The 19,265-nt window shown below is 43.6% G+C and overlaps 1 protein-coding gene across 2 annotated transcripts in view; it reads right to left on the minus strand.

The window, feature by feature from the left end:
• The window catches only part of KLHL7 (kelch like family member 7), a 29,572-nt gene that overhangs the window by 870 nt on the left and 9,437 nt on the right, over window positions 1–19,265 (minus strand). For both annotated transcript variants that reach the window (XM_069729862.1, XM_069729863.1), the window contains 7 exons: window positions 16,005–16,129; window positions 13,753–13,928; window positions 10,680–10,854; window positions 9,643–9,785; window positions 8,012–8,252; window positions 7,082–7,283; window positions 5,173–5,270 (listed from right to left, as the gene is read on the minus strand). In XM_069729862.1, coding sequence (XP_069585963.1) covers window positions 5,173–5,270; window positions 7,082–7,283; window positions 8,012–8,252; window positions 9,643–9,785; window positions 10,680–10,854; window positions 13,753–13,928; window positions 16,005–16,129 — 1,160 coding nt within the window. The remainder of the gene's footprint in view (window positions 1–5,172; window positions 5,271–7,081; window positions 7,284–8,011; window positions 8,253–9,642; window positions 9,786–10,679; window positions 10,855–13,752; window positions 13,929–16,004; window positions 16,130–19,265) is intronic.

The raw sequence follows: 19,265 nt of genomic DNA on the forward strand, positions 1-19,265 counted from the left end.
TCAAAATTTAGTTTAAAATGAAATAACGGGCAGAATGGTGGCTCAGTGGTTAGTACTGATGCCTTGCAGCACTGGAGTCCTGGGTTCAAAACCCGCCAAGGACACCACCTGCAATGAGCTTGTATGTTCTCCCCGTGTTTGTGTGGGTTTCCTCCGGGGTCTCAGATCGTCTCCCAGTCTACAAGAATGTGAAAAGGTACCGTACTTTCAATCTAAAATGCTGTCACCTAGTGGCTGTGAGTGGTAATGCAGACACTCTTTAAGCACAGATGTTAAAAAAGGATAAAATAAAACTAGAGCAGATGTCAATCTTTCCGCACAGATTTCATAACCTGTTTGCCATTTGTGGAGCATACTCCAATGCGAAACTCACAGACTAGTAACTCATTAATCTTTATCTAAAGGGAAACTGTCGCCAGAAAAAGCTATAACCTGACCGGCGCCAGCATGTAGCCGAACCCGGCAGTGAGAAATGAACTTTAATCACCTTTAAACAAGAGGCGCCTTGTAGGTAATGTCACGTTTACCAATATCAGCTAGCGGTCACAGTTATGGCACGGTCATGCAGCAGAGTCATGAACAGAGCCTGTGCCATCTGTAATGGGAGGCATCTGTAGTGCACAACAAGCCCCCTGCCCAGACAGCTGGGACCAGATCTTTAACCCTTCAGATTCAGTACAATTGGTAACTTCGGCATCTAAGAGGTTTACAGACAGTAAGAGATTTTATTCTGTACATATATATTTTTTAAAATATTTTTTACATTATTTGTTTTTATTTTTTTATATATTTTTGTTTTTTTAAATATTTGTATTCATTTTTTAAACTAACTCGCACGGTTATGGGAAAAGAATAGTACGGTACTCTGATGATTGCCAAAAAACAATATTTTGAAGCCACTCAATTTTTTTTTTTTAATTTTCATAAAATCTGAAAACCCTTTTAATGATGAAAATGGGCCAATGTTACAGATTAATTGAAACTGTACCTCAAGAAGGCTTTGAAAGGGGAGGGCGATCCTAAATAACGGGGAGCTATTTTAACTATCATTTAAAAAGAGGACCCATCATCAGGGAGTAAAGGGCACAAAATAAGAGCAAACTGGCCACTTCTGACCTGGTGACCGATCCTATTTAAAGTCCTGCAACCTGACAGTATAAACCATACACATGGCCTTGTGGGGCCTATAGTCCTGATAATAAGCGCACCATTAGGCTATGTGCACATGTTCAGGTTTTGTCGCGCTAAAAACGCTATAAAAACTCATTAAAAATGCATACATTCTATCATTTAGAATGCATTCTGCATGTTTTGTGCACATGGATGCGTTTTTTTCCGCGAAAAAAACGCATCGCGGTAAAAAAAAGAGCATGTTCATTATTTTTGCTGATTTTCTGCGTTTTTCTCGCGATTCTATGCATTTGGGAAAAAACGCACCAAAAACGCGTGAAAAATGCGGTAAAATCGCGGTTAAAAACGCATGCGGATTTCTGGCAGAAATGTCCGGTTGTTGTCAGGAAAATTTCTGCAAGAAATCCTGACTTTTGCACATACCCTTAAGGCCCCTTCACATTTAGCGACGCTGCAGCGATACCGACAACGATCCGAATCGCTGCAGCGTCGCTGTTTGGTCGCTGGAGAGCTGTCACACAGACCGCTCTCCAGCGACCAACGATGCCGGTAACCAGGGTAAACATCGGGTAACTAAGCGCAGGGCCTTGCTTAGTAACCCGATGTTTACCCTGGTTACCATGCTAAAAGTAAAAAAAAACAAACAGTACATACTTACCTACAGCCGTCTGTCCTCCAGCGCTGCGCTCTGCTTCTCTGCTCTCCTCCTGTACTGTCTGGGAGCCGGAAAGCAGAGCGGTGACGTCACGGCTCTGCTTTCCGGCTCACAGCCAGTACAGGAGGAGAGCAGAGCACAGCGCTGGAGGACAGACAGCTGTAGGTGAGTATGTAGTGTTTGTTTTTTTTTACTTTTAGCATGGTAACCAGGGTAAACATCGGGTTACTAAGCGCGGCCCTGCGCTTAGTTACCCGATGTTTACCCTGGTTACCAGTGAAGACATCGCTGGATCGGTGTCACACACGCCGATCCAGCGATGTCAGCAGGAGTCCAGCGACTAAATAAAGTTCTAGACTTTATTCAGCGACCAACGATCTCCCAGCAGGGGCCTGATCGTTGGTCGCTGTCACACATAACGATTTAATTAACGATATCGTTGCTACGTCACAAATAGCAACGATATCGTTAACAATATCGTTATGTGTGAAGGTACCTTTAGTGTTCTAATCACTGCCCCCATTCCTCAGAAACTGAGGTCTAATGAGATATGCTAATTAGCATGGTAATGCAAACAATGTTCTGACCATTGATTTCACAATGCCATCAAAAGTGCAAGGAGCACCAACTAATTAGCAAACTGGATTAAACTCCAGATTCTGCAGAACAAAAGCAGTGATTTAAGGTACTGTCACACTAGACGATATCGCTAGCGATCCGTGACGTTGCAGCGTCCTCGCTAGCGATATCGTCCAGTGTGACAGGCAGCAGCGATCAGGCCCCTGCTGGGAGATCGCTGGTCGGGGAAGAAAGTCCAGAACTTTATTTCGTCGCTGGACTCCCCGTAGACATCGCTGAATCGGTGTGTGTGACACCGATTCAGCGATGTCTTCACTGGTAACCAGGGTAAACATCGGGTAACTAAGCGCAGGGCCGCGCTTAGTAACCCGATGTTTACCCTGGTTACCAGCGTAAAAAAACAAACAGTACATACTTACATTCAGCTGTCTGTCCCTTGCCGTCTGGTTCCTGCACTGACTGCTGGCCGTAAAGTGAAAGCAGAGCACAGCCACAGCGGTGAGTCACCGCTGTGTGACTCACCGCTGTGCTGTGCTTTCACTTTCACTTTACGGCCAGCAGTCAGTGCAGGAACCAGACGGCAAGGGACAGACAGCTGAATGTAAGTATGTACTGTTTGTTTTTTTACGCTGGTAACCAGGGTAAACATCGGGTTACTAAGCGCGGCCCTGCGCTTAGTTACCCGATGTTTACCCTGGTTACCGGGGACCTCGGGATCGTTGGTCGCTGGAGAGCTGTCTGTGTGACAGCTCTCCAGCGACCAAACAGCGACGCTGCAGCGATCCGGATCGTTGTCGGTATCGCTGCAGCGTCGCTAAGTGTGACGGTACCTTAACGCTAAAGGTGCAATTTTTGTAGGGGCTAAAAGCTCTACAATGCTATGTGCTTCCTTTATACTGTCATTTTGGGCTTACAGACTCCATTTAAGGAGTATCTGTTGCCAGATTTAATCTAAACTTCATAAATTAGTGAAAAGGCTTTTTCCAACCAGATGAAGCTGATATATTTACTTTGAAAATCCATATCAGAATAGCTATATAATACTTTATGAAAATGTAACTCGACCTCCGCCCACTTAGCCTGATTGACAGCTCCTCAGAGTCCTCCTCCCTCCTGCTGAGACCCCACACTGCTCAGTACAAGCTGCAGTTCTCAGTCTGGCTCCAAGGACAGAGACTGATTACACTTGGACTCATAAGCTAATTAATTTTATTGCTCAACTAAAAGTGTTACGCCCACATTATGTAAAATAAAAAAAGTTGTCAAATGTAGTCAATTTCCAAGAGTTTCCTTGCAGCTTTGGAAATCACCTCCTAGAAACTCATAACTTAGAATCCTTTTCCTTCCTGGTTTTCCATGGACACGTACTGGAGCTCTTTCATGTCAGGTTGTACACGATAAGTAGATATTCTTCCACTGGGTGGACATGGGCACTGTGTAATCACTGCTGATTAAGGAGGAATAGACATTTTCCTCTCGGAAACTACACAGAATTGGCTGTGTGGAAAGACAGAGCAAAGTAAAAATAGGCGTACCATCCACTGAACCACCAATGGTTCTCATTAAAAGTATGAGGCCATGTGCACACGTTCAGGTTTTTTCGCGCTAAAAACTCATTAAAAACGCATACATTATGCATTCTATCATTTAGAATGCATTCTGCATGTTTTGTGCACATGGATGCGTTTTTTTCCGCAAAAAAAACGCATCACGGTAAAAAAATGAGCATGTTCATTATTTTTGCGGATTTTCTGCGTTTTTCCCGCAATTCTATGCATTTGGGAAAAAACGCACCAAAAAACGCACCAAAAAACGTGTCAAAATCGCGGTAAAAACGCATGCGGGTTTCTGGCAGAAATGTCCGGTTTTTGTCAGGAAAATTTCTGCAAGAAATCCTGACGTGTGCACATACCCTGAATATTTCCGTTCATACTTGCTATAATGGTGGCTTCCTACCTATGAATGGATATGTCGGAAATGTGTGTGAATGGGGGTGAGAATGGGGATGTGGGAAATGTGTGAATGGGGGCGAGCATGGGGATATGAGAAATGTCTGAATGGGGCGAGCATGGGGATGTGGGAAATGTAGTTTACACATATATACATACATATACACACACTGGTCACATGGGCAGCATTGAACAACTAAAAGACAATTATTGTGAAACTAAAGTGAGAAACTATGGAGTTTAAAAAATTATAGTTTCTGGGATAACAACTTTAACATCAGGATTATACAGCTATTCTGACAAAGATTTTCAAAATAATATACCAGTTTCATCAGGACCAATATAGATAAGAAGCAACGAGTTTGTATTGTTAACTCTGGAGATTGACTTCACAGAAGGCTTCAGGAAAATGGCAAGCCGAGTTATTAATCTGCGCATACGTCTCCATTTTACAGAAAACTGAGGGGGGAGCAATGTGCGCTGTGGGGACTCCAATCCTGCCTCGCACCGCAGGAACACCCCTCTCCTCCTGGTCCACAGCATTGCCCCACACTCCTGCTGTCAAATGATGTAGCCAAGACCCTGCCCCCCGTTATCCTGGTCCTCTGCCGCTGCCACCCCTACCCCGGTTAGCTACATTCGGACTATAAGACGCACCTGTTACCCCTGATATGCCTGATGACTGGTTAAAAATATTTTTTTACCTCCTCTAAACTTGGGGTGCTTCTTATGGTACATTCACTTACTTAGAGCTGCTTTCTTTATAATATCAGAAATGTGTCTTACAAGCTCTGCTAAATGTATAACTGTTGTTCCTAATATTAAAAAAAAAAAAAAAAAAAATCAACAAAACCGTACCCAAACCATTCTGTCCACCAATTGCAAATATTCTGTCTTTCACAAAAACCAATCCATGGTTTTTACGAGCTTCTATCATTGGGCATAGTTCAGTCCACCTAAAAGAATAAATGAGAAAGATAATATGGCATATTGTGAACATTTACAGAAATCTCTTATAACCAGCTGCTGCCTTCACCTTCTAACAGCACCGCTCCGGTCGGTCTACAACAGGTTGTGAACTGACAGATCTTTCCAGTGTTTGCTGGAAGTGGCAAGCCTCAACTCAGTGTAAGTCTATGAGAGCCAGTGCGAGGGTCTCACAGACTTATATGAAGCACTTGTGACCGTTACGTCAGACATCTGGCCAGGCAGACATTGCAGTCACAATGTGTCAGTAGGGGGGTCCTCCTGGGTCTCCTACCATAGGATTTCATTCAAATGTCGACGGATAGTTTGCGTTGACAGTGATGCACCCTGAGCCTGCAGGACAGCTTGAATTTCTTTGGAACTTGATTGGGGCAGCATATCCATCTGCATTGCAACCTTTTATCAAATTTTTCTCTGCCATGGGTTGCAAACGTCTTGAATACTTTTGCCCACCGAGGACAAAGAACATAAAAAGATCTGGAGATGGACTTGTAATCTTGAGATTGTTAAACAATTGTGGTTCTCAAGTTCTCAAGACAGTTTTCCTCTGCTCTTACTGTTCTCCACGCTTAGGCTGCCGTCACACTAGCAGTATTTGGTCAGTATTTTACATCAGTATTTTTAAGCCAAAACCAGGGGTGGAACAATTAGTGAAAAAGTATAATAGAAACATATGCACCACTTCTGTATTTATCACCCACTCCTGGTTTTGGCTTACAAATACTGATGTAAAATACTGACCAAATACTGATAGTGTGACGGCAGCCTTAGACTGAGTCAACTTCTCCAGCTTTTATCTGGTTCAAGGTGTGTGTCACATTGCTCACACCTGTTACTTTCCACTGGTGAGTTTGAACAAGCATCACATGCTTCAAATAAAATGGTTTACCCACCAAACCAAAGGTGACAATTTAGTCCTACCCGTTTTTGGGGCAGTGTATGAAATTATGTTCAATTTGCCTTTTTTTTCCCTGTGTTTTTTTTTGTGTTCCAATATACGAAAGGAAATAACCATGTGTATAACAAAAATATGTCATTGCAATAATTTTCTGGGAGAAATACAAAATTTTCTGAAATAATTTCAAGGGTGCCAACACTTTCGGCCATGGCTGTATACCAGGCAGCATATATTTGCTAAATGCTAATGAAAGAGAAAACTTAGTATATGTGCCATAAAAATACATTTTATTATATATAATGATTTAAAATACAGATTGGTTAAATAATGCCAAAGGCTGCAATGCCAAGTGCAGAAAACAGGAGACCCTGCGTATCATAAATCTTGGTAATACCAATTGCAAGAATGTATGCAAGGTAGACAAAGAGTGGACCTGAGCCACTAATTGCCTAAATGCATGAGGTATAAGGTGAGTGATGTTATCAAAATGAAGACAAACAGCCCAGTAAGTGAAACATTGCTGGAATCAGGTTCCCTTTCTCAATATTATGATGCCCTCAACTTAGGTGGTCAAAACCTAGCGACAGATTCCCCTTCACTGTAACACTATGCGGCAGAGAGCAATTCTATTGTTAGAGGGATCTGTGCCCCATTATTCGGTTCTAGATTAGGAAAAAAAATCCAAAACATTTGAAAACTAAATCCAACAAGATGCTTAAAAGTGAAAATTTAAAGGGATTTCCCCATAAACAATATGTATTTTGTGAATATGTTACTAGTATATGATGATAGGGGAGATAGCGGCTGAGACTCTGGCCTATGGCAGGAACAGGGCTCCCAAAGTCCACCTCCTTCCACCGCACATTTTCTGGGGATACATACGTTTCTGTAGTTGGGTCATAGACTTCACAGCAGTTCAGCACCCTTCCTGAAACGTTGTTTCCCAAGCTTCCTCCACAGACGTAGATCAGCCCATTAGCCTCCACCATCCCATGGCTGCAGCGCTGGGTAAGCATGCTGGGCTTTGTGTGCCAGCTTTCTGTCCTGGTGTCATAGCATTCAAATAAGTACAAGGCAGAATTCCCTTAAAAGAATTATAGGGGAAGGGAGAACTTAAGAGTCAGAATATAATGTAAATATATCATAAAGATGAACAATACTAGCCACTATAATGTATGCAGCCTTAAAGAGACACCTGCCACCTCTGAACAGGTTTCTAAATCTTCTAGTAAAACATAGATGGCTTTAGTAGTAGTTATGACTCGCTGAGTCTTCATAGCCTGAACCTATAAGTGACTGGTCCTCTTTAAATTATTTCTCCACTAATTCATAGGGTTTCTACCTATAGGTCAAGAGAATAATAATTGTTCTGCAGCATCCGGCAGCAGCCGCTACACATGAAATGGAGTTGCGTAGTTCAGCTCGGATTCAATGTTTACATCCGGCCTTTGCCAGACAGTTGATCAGCGGGGGTGCCGGACCCACAACCCACACCGATATCAAGAGAACAGGACCTTATCTGCAGCATTCGGTAGTGGTCGTTAGACGTTGAATGGAACTGGGCAATTCAGCTCCATTCAATGTTTGCGTAAGGCCATGGCAGGATCTAACAGATTGGTGATGCTACTGGCTGCGTGACCCTCACTGATCCAAAGAACCCTTTCCAAAGGGAACACTCTGTACACAGTGGACCTGATAGTCCTCAAATCACAGCAGACTGCAAGAACTTAAAGCAGACGTCCAATACTTTTATTTCATAGACTTATGTAGGTTGCTATATTTTCAACTTTAGTTTTAAACTGTGGTCCTCACCCACTTCAGAGCCTCCTGATGTGTAGATCTTCCCTTCCGCAGCACAGGCAGCAAGGCTGTCTCTGGGCGTCGGAGGCCCCAGCTTGGAGTACCAGGAATCTTTCACTACATTGTAGCAGTCCATTCTCTTTATAGGAAACAGCTGAGAACCACCCAAAATATAGACAACGTTGTCCCAAAATACACATGCTGCATCCCGGCGCTTCTCAAAGGGACATCGGATATCAGACCAATTATAATCCTAATATAAGGGATAAAAAAAAAAATCATATTATAGATACAATTGTAAGCCTCATCAAGAAATTTCTGTATACTTCAATTGTAAAAGATGAGCAAATCAGAGTGTCAAGAAAGTAAATCCTTCCCAATAGCAATGGGTTTGAAGATACTATATATAGGAAGATAAAAGCACTTTATTCCCCTGGTCACATGATATTAACCATCACAACTGTAGAAAAGGACTTGGACCACACATCCAAACATAAAAATTAAAAACACTAAGTTCTGAGCTAACATTTTTATCAAAATGTATAAGCCCACTGCAACATCTTTAAGTGGGTCCTTTCCCATGCAGTGCTACGCCTAATAATAGGGTATGTCATCGAGATGCCCAGCAGTACCTTTTACGCCAGCCAACACCCCCAAGGCTCTAAGCCACACCACCCCAGTGTGTTAGGGTACCGTCACACTATACGATTTACCAACGATCACGACCAGCGATACGACCTGGCCGTGATCGTTGGTAAGTCGTAGTGTGGTCGCTGGAGAGCTGTCACACAGACAGCTCTCCAGCGACCAACGATGCCGAGGTCCCCGGGTAACCATCGGGTTACTAAGCGCACGGCCGCGCTTAGTAACCCGATGTTTACCCTGGTTACCAGCGTAAAAAAAAAAAAAAAAACAGTACATACTTACATTCCGGTGTCTGTCCCTTGCCGTCTGCTTCCCGCACTCACTGACTGCCGGCCGTAAAGTGAAAGCACAGCACAGCAGTGACGTCACCGCTGTGCTCTGCTTTCACTTTACGGCCGGCAGTCACAGTGCGGGAAGCAGACGGCAAGGGACCTGACGGACACCGGAATGTAAGTATGTAGTGTTTGGTTTTTTTTTAAGCTGGTAACGAGGGTAAACATCGGGTTACTAAGCGCGGCCCTGCGCTTAGTAACCCGATGTTTACCCTGGTTACAAGCGAACACATCGCTGGATCGGTGTCACACACACCGATCTAGCGATGACAGCGGGAGATCCAGCGACGAAAGAATGTTCCAAACGATCTGCTACGACGTACGATTCTCAGCAGGGTCCCTGATCGCTGCTGCGTGTCAGACACAGCGATATCGTATGGATATCGCTGGAACGTCACGAATCGTACCGTCGTAGCGATCAAAATGGCACTGTGTGACGGTACCCTTACTCAGGACATATGCAACTGCTCCTAGTTTGCATGGATCTTCTGAAGTTTGAGCTCAATAAGCAGTGATAATATGTATAGATAGAGTGGGGAACCCTGGTTTACTACCAAACCTGGACAAAGCCTTCAAGAATTAAAGTGACGTAACAGTTTCTTCACGATAGTTAACAGCTCTGGTCATTTTAAAGCAATATATACATATATAATAAAAAGAACATACTTTAGGATTAAAGTATCGACAGGACTGAGGCTGGGAGCCTCCAAATAAAGCAATCCTATAATCATGTTTCTTTCTCCGAGGTCTTGTACCATCTGCTAGTTCTTCTCTATCCTCGGGAGACAACAGGTGATATCGCATCCCACCTACACAAAACAAGATACGTGGAAGTCAGGTAACCATGATGTAACTTTAACCCATGTAACGTACAGCACATGAAAGGTATTAACGTACAGCTGACACCTGCCTGAAAGTGGTTGGGTGCCCACACTGTCACCCCATTAAACCCAAGGAGCATAAGCACACATATGTTGGATTGTCAGGGAAGCCAGGTGCCTAATGAAGGTTTGGTTCCCATCATCCATCCAAAAAAAGGCATTTTTGACATTTAAGGCATGTTGAATTTTTATATTTTTTTCCCCAAAATGTTCGCTAGCGTACTTTGCCACCACTAGAAAACTCTGCCAAAATACTGTTGGGTGGGCAGAGGGAGTGTGATTGACAATGTCAGCCCCTACTCTGGGCCAACATAACTAAATATTCTGTGTTGATAAGGCAGATTTCATACAAGGGAATTTCACGGTATGGACTGTAATGTCCTGACTGATCGTGCATCTCCCAACCTGACCTTACAGACACATATACAAGTATAAGGCTGCGATTTGGGACATGGTCCATGGTCAATTGGACACTGTGATTCACATACAGACCATTAAATACGCTTGTGCGATCTCAGCCTGAAAGGCCAGGATCCGAAACCTGTTCCTCTGCAATTACAATGATATACATGTAATTTAAGCAGTAACTACAAATTATTTTTTACTGCATTAATGGGTTTAGGTGATCTCATCACTTGAGTAACCTACTTAGCCAAACAAAGTAAAATATACCCCACACATAATAAGAGAACATGCTACATAGCAGTTATACAAAAACAAGCTTAAAATCCCCAAAAAAACGCAGCTTTAACTAAAACATACACGTGGTGTGTTGTTTCACAACATTCTGTCATGTACTGTGCAAACAAAGGTTTCACTCACTGATGACCATCTTAAGGCATTCTGGGTTATCCTGGATTAGAAATTCTGATTGCACCGTTTTACTCAGAAAATTTTTAGAAATGAGAGGAAATCGGACTTTTGCAAGAATATCCACCATAAATGGTTGTCTGTTTGGTTCATCATATTTTAACCATCTCACCGCCGCATCATAAACCTAAAACAAATAAATGGAAAGTACATACATTTTTTAGATTACACCATATTAAAAGGGAACCAGACAGAGGATACAGGCAGCCCGATCCAGGGGCAATGTGTATCAGACATTGCATGATTTCAGTTAAGTACGTATAACTCCGAAAAGCTGTGGCGTTTCAGAGGAAAACAAAGTCTAAGGCTATGTGCACACGTTCAGGCTTCTTGGCAGAAATTTCCTGAACAAAAAAGACTTTTTCTGCAAGAAATCCGCTCGCGTTTTTAATCGCTTTTTTTGCGTTTTTTTAATGCAGATTTTTCCGGAGCTTTCCACTACTATATTATATAGTGGGAAATCAGGAGATGCGTTTTTTTTTGCAGGAAAAAAACGCAACATGTGCACAAAAATTGCAGATTGCATTTTAATAATAGGATGCTTAAAGGGAACCTGTCACCCCAAAAATCGCGGGTGAGGTAAGCCCACCGGCATCAGGGGCTTATCTACAGCATTCTGTAATGCTGTAGATAAGCCCCCGACGTTACCTGAAAGAGGAGAAAAAGACGTTATATTATACTCACCCAGGGGCGGTCCCGCTGCTGGTCAGGTCGGATGGGCGTCTCCGGTCTGCTGCGGCGCCTCCCATCTTCATTACAAGACGTCCTCTTCTGATCTTCAGCCACGGCTCCGGCGCAGGCGTACTTTGCTCTGCCCTGTTGAGGGCAGACAAAGTACTGCAGTGCGCAGGCGCCGGGTCTCTGACCTTTCCGGCGCCTGCGCACTGCAGTACTATCCTCTGCCCTCAAGAGGGCAGAGCAAAGTACGCCTGCGCCAGAGCCGTGGCTGAAGATCAGAAGAGGACGTCTTGTAATGAAGATGGGAGACGCCGCAGCAGACCGGAGACGCCCATCTTACCTGACCAGCAGCGGGACCGCCCCTGGGTGAGTATAATATAACGTCTTTTTCTCCTCTTTCAGGTAACATCGGGGGCTTATCTACAGCATTACAGAATGCTGTAGATAAGCCCCTGATGCCGGTGGGATTACCTCACCCGCGATTTTCGGAGTGACAGGTTTCCTTTAATGTAAGCATTTTTTTTAGCCTTTTTTATGTGGAAAACCACTGGAAAAAAAAGCGAAGAACACAAAAAAAATCCTGAACGTGTGCATATAGCCTAACAGTCTCCGGGTACTGGGCCGAGCTGGAGGCTGGTCGTGAAGGTGGGTTCCTGGCAGTCTCCTGGACAGCTCCCCAAGAGTGATAGGTTTCTTCCCATACTCGCATGCAGGGAGAGACCTATCACTCCAGGACAGCGGGCAAAAGAAAGCCGCAGAGGACCTGCCTGTCTGACTATTCTCCCATAAGACTGTCTCCAGCAGCCATTAAACTATGTTTAATATATACAGATGGATATGTGGATGAAATCATGCAGCCACGGCCTGATACATGCTTACCTTGGATCAGGTAGAATGAATCCGCTGTCTGATTCCCTTTAATCTACAGCACTTTATATAATAAAGTGTATAAATAAAGTTTATGTAATAAAACTTTATACAGAAAGAATAGCATAGACTAGTGCTGCCAGCATTTTTATTATTTCTGGATACCTATGTAAAAATCACAGTTAAAACATTCTTACAGGCGATTTGAAAAAGCAGAAATGAAACCTGAAGATAAGTGATACATATATTGCAGAATAAATTAGCTAACTCTGGCCATGCACCGTGTGTGAGCTGACAGATGGCAATCCTGGTGTAGACATCATAACATAGTAACATAGTTAGTAAGGCCGAAAAAAGACATTTGTCCATCCAGTTCAGCCTATATTCCATCATAATAAATCCCCAGATCTACGTCGTTCTGCAGAACCTAATAATTGCATGATACAATATTGTTCTGCTCCAGGAAGACATCCAGGCCTCTCTTGAACCCCTCGACTGAGTTCGCCATCACCACCTCCTCAGGCAAGCAATTCCAGATTCTCACTGCCCTAACAGTAAAGAATCCTCTTCTATGTTGGTGGAAAAACCTTCTCTCCTCCAGACGCAAAGAATGCCCCCTTGTGCCCGTCACCTTCCTTGGTATAAACAGATCCTCAGCGAGATATTTGTGTTGTCCCCTTATATACTTATACATGGTTATTAGATCGCCCCTCAGTCGTCTTTTTTCTAGACTAAATAATCCTAATTTCGCTAATCTATCTGGGTATTGTAGTTCTCCCATCCCCTTTATTAATTTTGTTGCCCTCCTTTGTACTCTCTCTAGTTCCATTATATCCTTCCTGAGCACCGGTGCCCAAAACTGGACATAGTACTCCATGTGCGGTCTAACTAGGGATTTGTACAGAGGCAGTATAATGTTCTCATCATGTGTATCCAGACCTCTTTTAATGCACCCCATGATCCTGTTTGCCTTGGCAGCTGCTGCCTGGCACCGGCTGCTCCAGGTAAGTTTATCATTAACTAGGATCCCCAAGTCCTTCTCCCTGTCAGATTTACCCAGTGGTTTCCTGTTCAGTGTGTAATGGTGATATTGATTCCTTCTTCCCATGTGTATAACCTTACATTTATCATTGTTAAACCTCATCTGCCACCTTTCAGCTCAAGTTTCCAACTTATCCAGATCCATCTGTAGCAGAATACTATCTTCTCTTGTATTAACTGCTTTACATAGTTTTGTATCATCTGCAAATATCGATATTTTACTGTGTAAACCTTCTACCAGATCATTAATGAATATGTTGAAGAGAACAGGTCCCAATACTGACCCCTGCGGTACCCCACTGGTCACAGCGACCCAGTTAGAGACTATACCATTTATAACCACCCTCTGCTTTCTATTACTAAGCCAGTTACTAACCCATTTACACACAATTTCCCCCAGACCAAGCATTCTCATACATCAGCAATATAAGCCTGGTACCTGGTCTTCAGCACGAACAGTCAATGTATCCTGGTTTAGAAGGTGGGTAACACGCTTCACATCCAACTGCAAAAATTCATCAGTTTTATATACTTCTGTGAAATGTTGGTGAATGAAATCATCTGCGGTAGACTTCAGCTCTGGACAATCAAGACATTCTGCCAGGACACTAATACCTACAACACATCAAGAACACGATGGACGCCTTTATCTCACTTCACAAAGCATAAAAGTCACAACAGCTGACAGCGGGGACTGGAGAATATCATGTCTGAGCATCAGACTCGGTATCACACGGAGCGGATGAGGTTATACGTCCTGCCTGGAGTCCAGGAAACTAGCTCTGCTCACTACTGGTGTTCATAAACTATAGGGCAGCTGCACGATGCCTACACCTAACCCTCTTTAACCAGTTCATAACCAGGCACATTTTCAGGTTTTATCACACATTCACTTTTAATGATGCCAAACATTTTTCTTGTTCGGATACTAAAGGAATATTTAAAAAAAAAAATAGTTTAAACCCCACATTCTACATTTTCACACACGGAAATGGCACCAAAATTTGTCCCACATTTTCTGTGGTTGTACAGTACTGCTTAGCCATACGGTGAGACTCCGGAGGGACGGAGCGCTATTTGCCTCCTGGAGCCCAGATTTTCCAAGAGTAGTTTACAGACTCCATATACAGAGTCCCTAAGTGCTAGAAGAGCAGAATCCCCCCTCAAGTGACCCCTTTTGGAAACTATACCCCTGCCAAACATGTGGACAGTATATGTGATTTAGGCACACTGGGAGAGGGCATTTGGGAGTGCAGAACTTGCTGAATCTCTTTTGGTGGGGGGTGAGGAGCTATATAGCTTTACCGGAGCCTTTGTGCTACCAGTAACGTGGAAGCCCCCTTTATTTCCTTTAACAGATGACGGATCTGAGTGAGGACTTGCTATTTTTGTGGCTTGAGTTGAAGCTATTGTTAGAAACACTTTACACAACATCTGGAATCACATTTATACGGCGCTCTATGATGAGCACTTATATCGGGGTTTCCATCTAAATCTCTGAGTGACGTGATTCAGATTAAACCCCCAAGAGATCCATTCACTATAATGAGGCAGCAGATCTTCTCTGGACTCTGTCTGATCTCTGTTATGCATTTTCAGAAGTGCACAAAACTGAGGCACACTGCGCTTTTATGCACGTTTAATAAGACGGACACTGCCGGATCACAGGTCCTATGGTGCCCACAGTGCCTCCATCTGCCTCATTATAGGGAATCTTCTGCTGGGGTTCAGTCTGAATCACGTATTTCAGAGATTTACAAGGAAACCCGGATTTAAGCCCTCAGTGCAGGATAAATATGAGCAAAGTCTTACTGCGATCTTTGGGAGGCAGAAAGAACAAATCAACAGCAGGTGAAGAATTGGTTTTATTTACGGTTTACAAAGTTCCTTGTGCGGTATTCGTGATTATAAAACTTTAACCTTCGGGTCGATGCCATTACAACGATACCAGATTTATAAAGTTTTTCATGTTTGGCAGCTATCACACACTAAAAGACACTTTTTACTGCATCGCCATATTTTGAGAGCTATAATTTTTCCATATTTCTGCCAACAGAGTAACATCAGGGCTTGTTTTTTGCGCAACGAGTTGACATTTTTATTGCCACCATTTTCAGGCACATTACATTTTTTTGATCGCTTTCTATTTTGATTTTTGGAGGCAGAATGAACAAAACCAAGCAATTCAGAATTCTTTTTTTGTGATTTGGGGTCGTCAGATTTACGGACCGATCACAGCGTCCCGAGTATGGGGACTGATGGCACGGGTCACCGCACTTCTCGTGCTGCTCAGCTGTCGGCACTCAACTGTTAGTGCGTGTTTACGCACAGCGACAGTTTAAATGCATGATGCACATAGCATGTCATGATGCGGAAACTGACACCCGTTCACGACGTGCTATGTCAATCATTGGTCGTAAATGGGTTAAGCAGGCTGACCGCACTTATGTGCACAGAAAGATCAGTAATGGATCATACGGTTACAAAGGACAAGGTTTTGCAAAGGACAATGATTAAAAATCATTTTCCCAACGTGAGCGTTTTGCTAATTGGTTTGGTGATTGGTATCCTCTTTTATATCAATGCTCATTCCCAACAATCGTCAACTGAAAATGCTTGTGGCAATGTGAAGATCCACAGCAGAAAAAAATTTCACTCTTTGTAATTTTTTTTTCGCTTTTATAAGCTTACCCAAGCAGTTTGAAGCATCCACTTGTTCCTTTAAGAAATCAACACACATCCTTTTGACCGGCTCTATCTGGTATTGATTAGCTGCGTCTAATAAAGACTGGACATTGTTGCTATTTACTGAGATTCTAAAAATAAAAGTTATTCCGATTAGGAATACAATGAAAGAATTAAATGCATTCATGGATACAAAGGTCACTGAAATATAACTTTTCAATAATGGGGACCCCCAGAAGTGGGATAGAGCATCTAAATAAGAATTAAATGGAACTTGATAGTAGATTAATTTTGCCCGAACCACGAGCAATATAAATAAAACATGGGCTGCGTTATTGCAGGAATGTCCTACTATGGAACGCTGCAGAATTTCAGAGAAACATTTTGAAAGGAAAGTGACAAATGACTAGTCAAAAAGGCCAGTTTCCGTTCAGTTCTCCCCGGCCCTCTCCCCTAGATGGACAGGTATTCCCCACACATAGTAGGAGTCCTGTCAGTATAGAGGTCCAGGGAGGGAAGAAGCTGCCAGAGACCGGCTTCAGACTAATCATCGTCCTGGCTTTTCAAAGTATGTTTTCTCTAATTCCTCAGTGTATTCTGAGTACAACATATATGGCTGCAATAACACGGTGGTTCGAGCAGCATTAATGCACAGACATGGTCCCTTTAAGGGCTGTATGAACACATCTTCTTAATGGCAGATAGGTTTGCAGAAGATAGACAAAAATTAAATCCATTTTGTTACATAAATAGGAGCTACACTTGAAGGTTGAACAATAATACTGGGGCTATTCTGTGTAGTGAACAATTAAAATGAGAAGGCAATAAGTCAATAGAAATACATTAAATTAGGAATCCTGTAAAATACACTGATGATGCAAATGCATTCAACAAATAATGTTCTGTTGTACTGTTAAGAAGACAGAAATACATTGGCTCTATAGACTGGGAGGTGCTAATTTAAAGGGAACCTGTCACCCCCCTCAGGCGTTTGTAACTAAAAGAGCCACCTTGTGCAGCACTAATGCTGCATTCTGACAAGGTGGCTCTTTTAGTTATGCTCCCTGCACACGCTGAAATAAACGCTTATAAAATGTGCCCCCTCTTACCCTGATATCGTCCCGGGGACGGGACTTTCCTTCCTAATCAGACGCAGCACAGCCGTCACTCCGGAACTGTGCGCGCCGGGTGCTGCCTCCTCTTGCTGCATTATCGTCCCCGGGACCTGCGTTGTAAGTACGAAGGGCAGCGCAACTGCGCATGCCCAGAAAAAACTTAATGCGCAGGCGTCGGGACGATAATGAAGCAAGAGGTGGTGGTGCCCGGCGCGCACAGGCCCGGAGAGACGGCTGGGAGGCGTCTGGCTTAGGAGGGAAAGACCCGCCTCCCTGGCGATTTCACAGTATGAGGGTGTGCATTTTATAAACGTTTATTTCAGCAGTGCCAGGCAGCACAACTAAAAGAGCCACCTTGTCAGAATGCAGCATTAGTGCTGCACAAGGTGGCTCTTTTAGTTACAAACGCCTGAGGGGGGGTGACAGGTTCCCTTGAAGATGAGCTATGACATCGCTTTCCATATGGCTTATTAGAGCATATGGAGATCAGAGGAAAGATCCGTGCATTGGACAGAGCAGAAAATTGCTGCAAAACGTAGATCTCAGTCTGTAAGACTCTAAGCAAGCATGTATTTACAGAGTAAGGCCCCTTTCACACATCAGTTTTTTGCCGCCAGTCACAATTCGTTGCCTCGACGGATCCATCGCAGATTGTGAAAAACTGCTGCGATGGATCCATTTTTTGGACGGATCCGAATAGCAGATCTGGCTAATTGGATTGGAGTATGCACAGCTTAAAAAAACACAAAAAAAAAACAAAACAGAATTTGTCGCCGGATTCCGTCATTTGACGGATCCGGCGCCATAGGCTTCCATTCTAGCAAACAACGAACACAAAAAACGTTACTTTGTCCATTGTCTCCGGCTGCTGGACAATTAATTTTCTATGGATCCTGCGAACGACGGATGCAACATCCGTTGCTAATACAAGTCTATGAGAAAAAAACAGATCCGACGGATCCGTTTTTTTCAAAAAATTCGACGGATTGCGACTGATGGCAAAAAGCTGTTAAAGGGGCCTAACACTACATTACATGCCCTCATACACTTATAATATCTAGGGACCAAACAATTGTTAAAGAGAATCTGTCACCCCAAAAATGGTATATGAGAAGGCCACCGGCATCAGGGGCTTACCTACAGCATTCTGTAATGCATTAATAATAATAATAATGTTTATTTATATAGCGCCAATATTCCGCAGCGCTTTACAAATTATAGAGGGGACTTGCACAGACAATAGACATTACAGCATAACAGGAATACAGTTCAAAACAGATACCAGGAGGAATGAGGGCCCTGCTCGCAAGCTTACAAACTATGAGGAAAAGCATTCTGTAATGCTGTAGATAAGCCCCCGATGTAACCTGAAAGGTAAGAAAAACAGGTTATATTATACTCACCCAGGGGCGGTCCGGTCTAATGGGCGTCGCGGTCCGGCACCTCCCATCTTCATACGATGACGTCCTCTTCACGCCGCAGCTCCGGCGTACTGATTTGCCCGGTTGAGGGCAGCGCAAAGTACTGCGGTGCGCAGGCGCCAGGAAAGGTCAGAGAGGCCCAGCGCCTGCGCATTGCAGTACTTTGCTCTGCCCTCAACAGGGCAAATCAGTACGCTGGAGTTGCGGCAGGAAGACAAGAAGAGGATGACATCGTATGAAGATGGGAAGCGCTGGACCGGACCGCGACGCCCATCTGACCCGGACCGCCCCTGGGTGAGTTTACCATAACCAGCTTTTCTTACCTTTGAGGTTACATCGGGGGCTTATCTACAGCATTACAGAATGCATTACAGAATGCTGTAGATAAGCCCCTGGTGCTGGTGGCCTTATCTCATATACGATTTTTGGGGTGACAGACTCCCTTTAAGCCGACAGCTGTTCATCCTGCTCCACCTCTGGTGGCGTCTTCTGCTCCCTGAGAACAGTCATTGGGCATTAAAATTAACATGCAATCCATATGTTCACCAACATTATCCTTTGGGGGAGAATCAGGAAAACCCCATACACTTAGATAGCCAAACAGTGCCGAAGGAAACAGCGGGTTCAGATAACTTTGCTCTGGTATGCATTGGGGGAAAGGAAGGGTCGTAAAGGTTGATCCAAAATCAAAATTTTTCCCATATCTATAAAATAGAGGGATTACTAAAATT

This window comes from Ranitomeya imitator, chromosome 6 (assembly GCF_032444005.1).
Source record: "Ranitomeya imitator isolate aRanImi1 chromosome 6, aRanImi1.pri, whole genome shotgun sequence".
Taxonomy (NCBI): domain Eukaryota; kingdom Metazoa; phylum Chordata; class Amphibia; order Anura; family Dendrobatidae; genus Ranitomeya; species Ranitomeya imitator.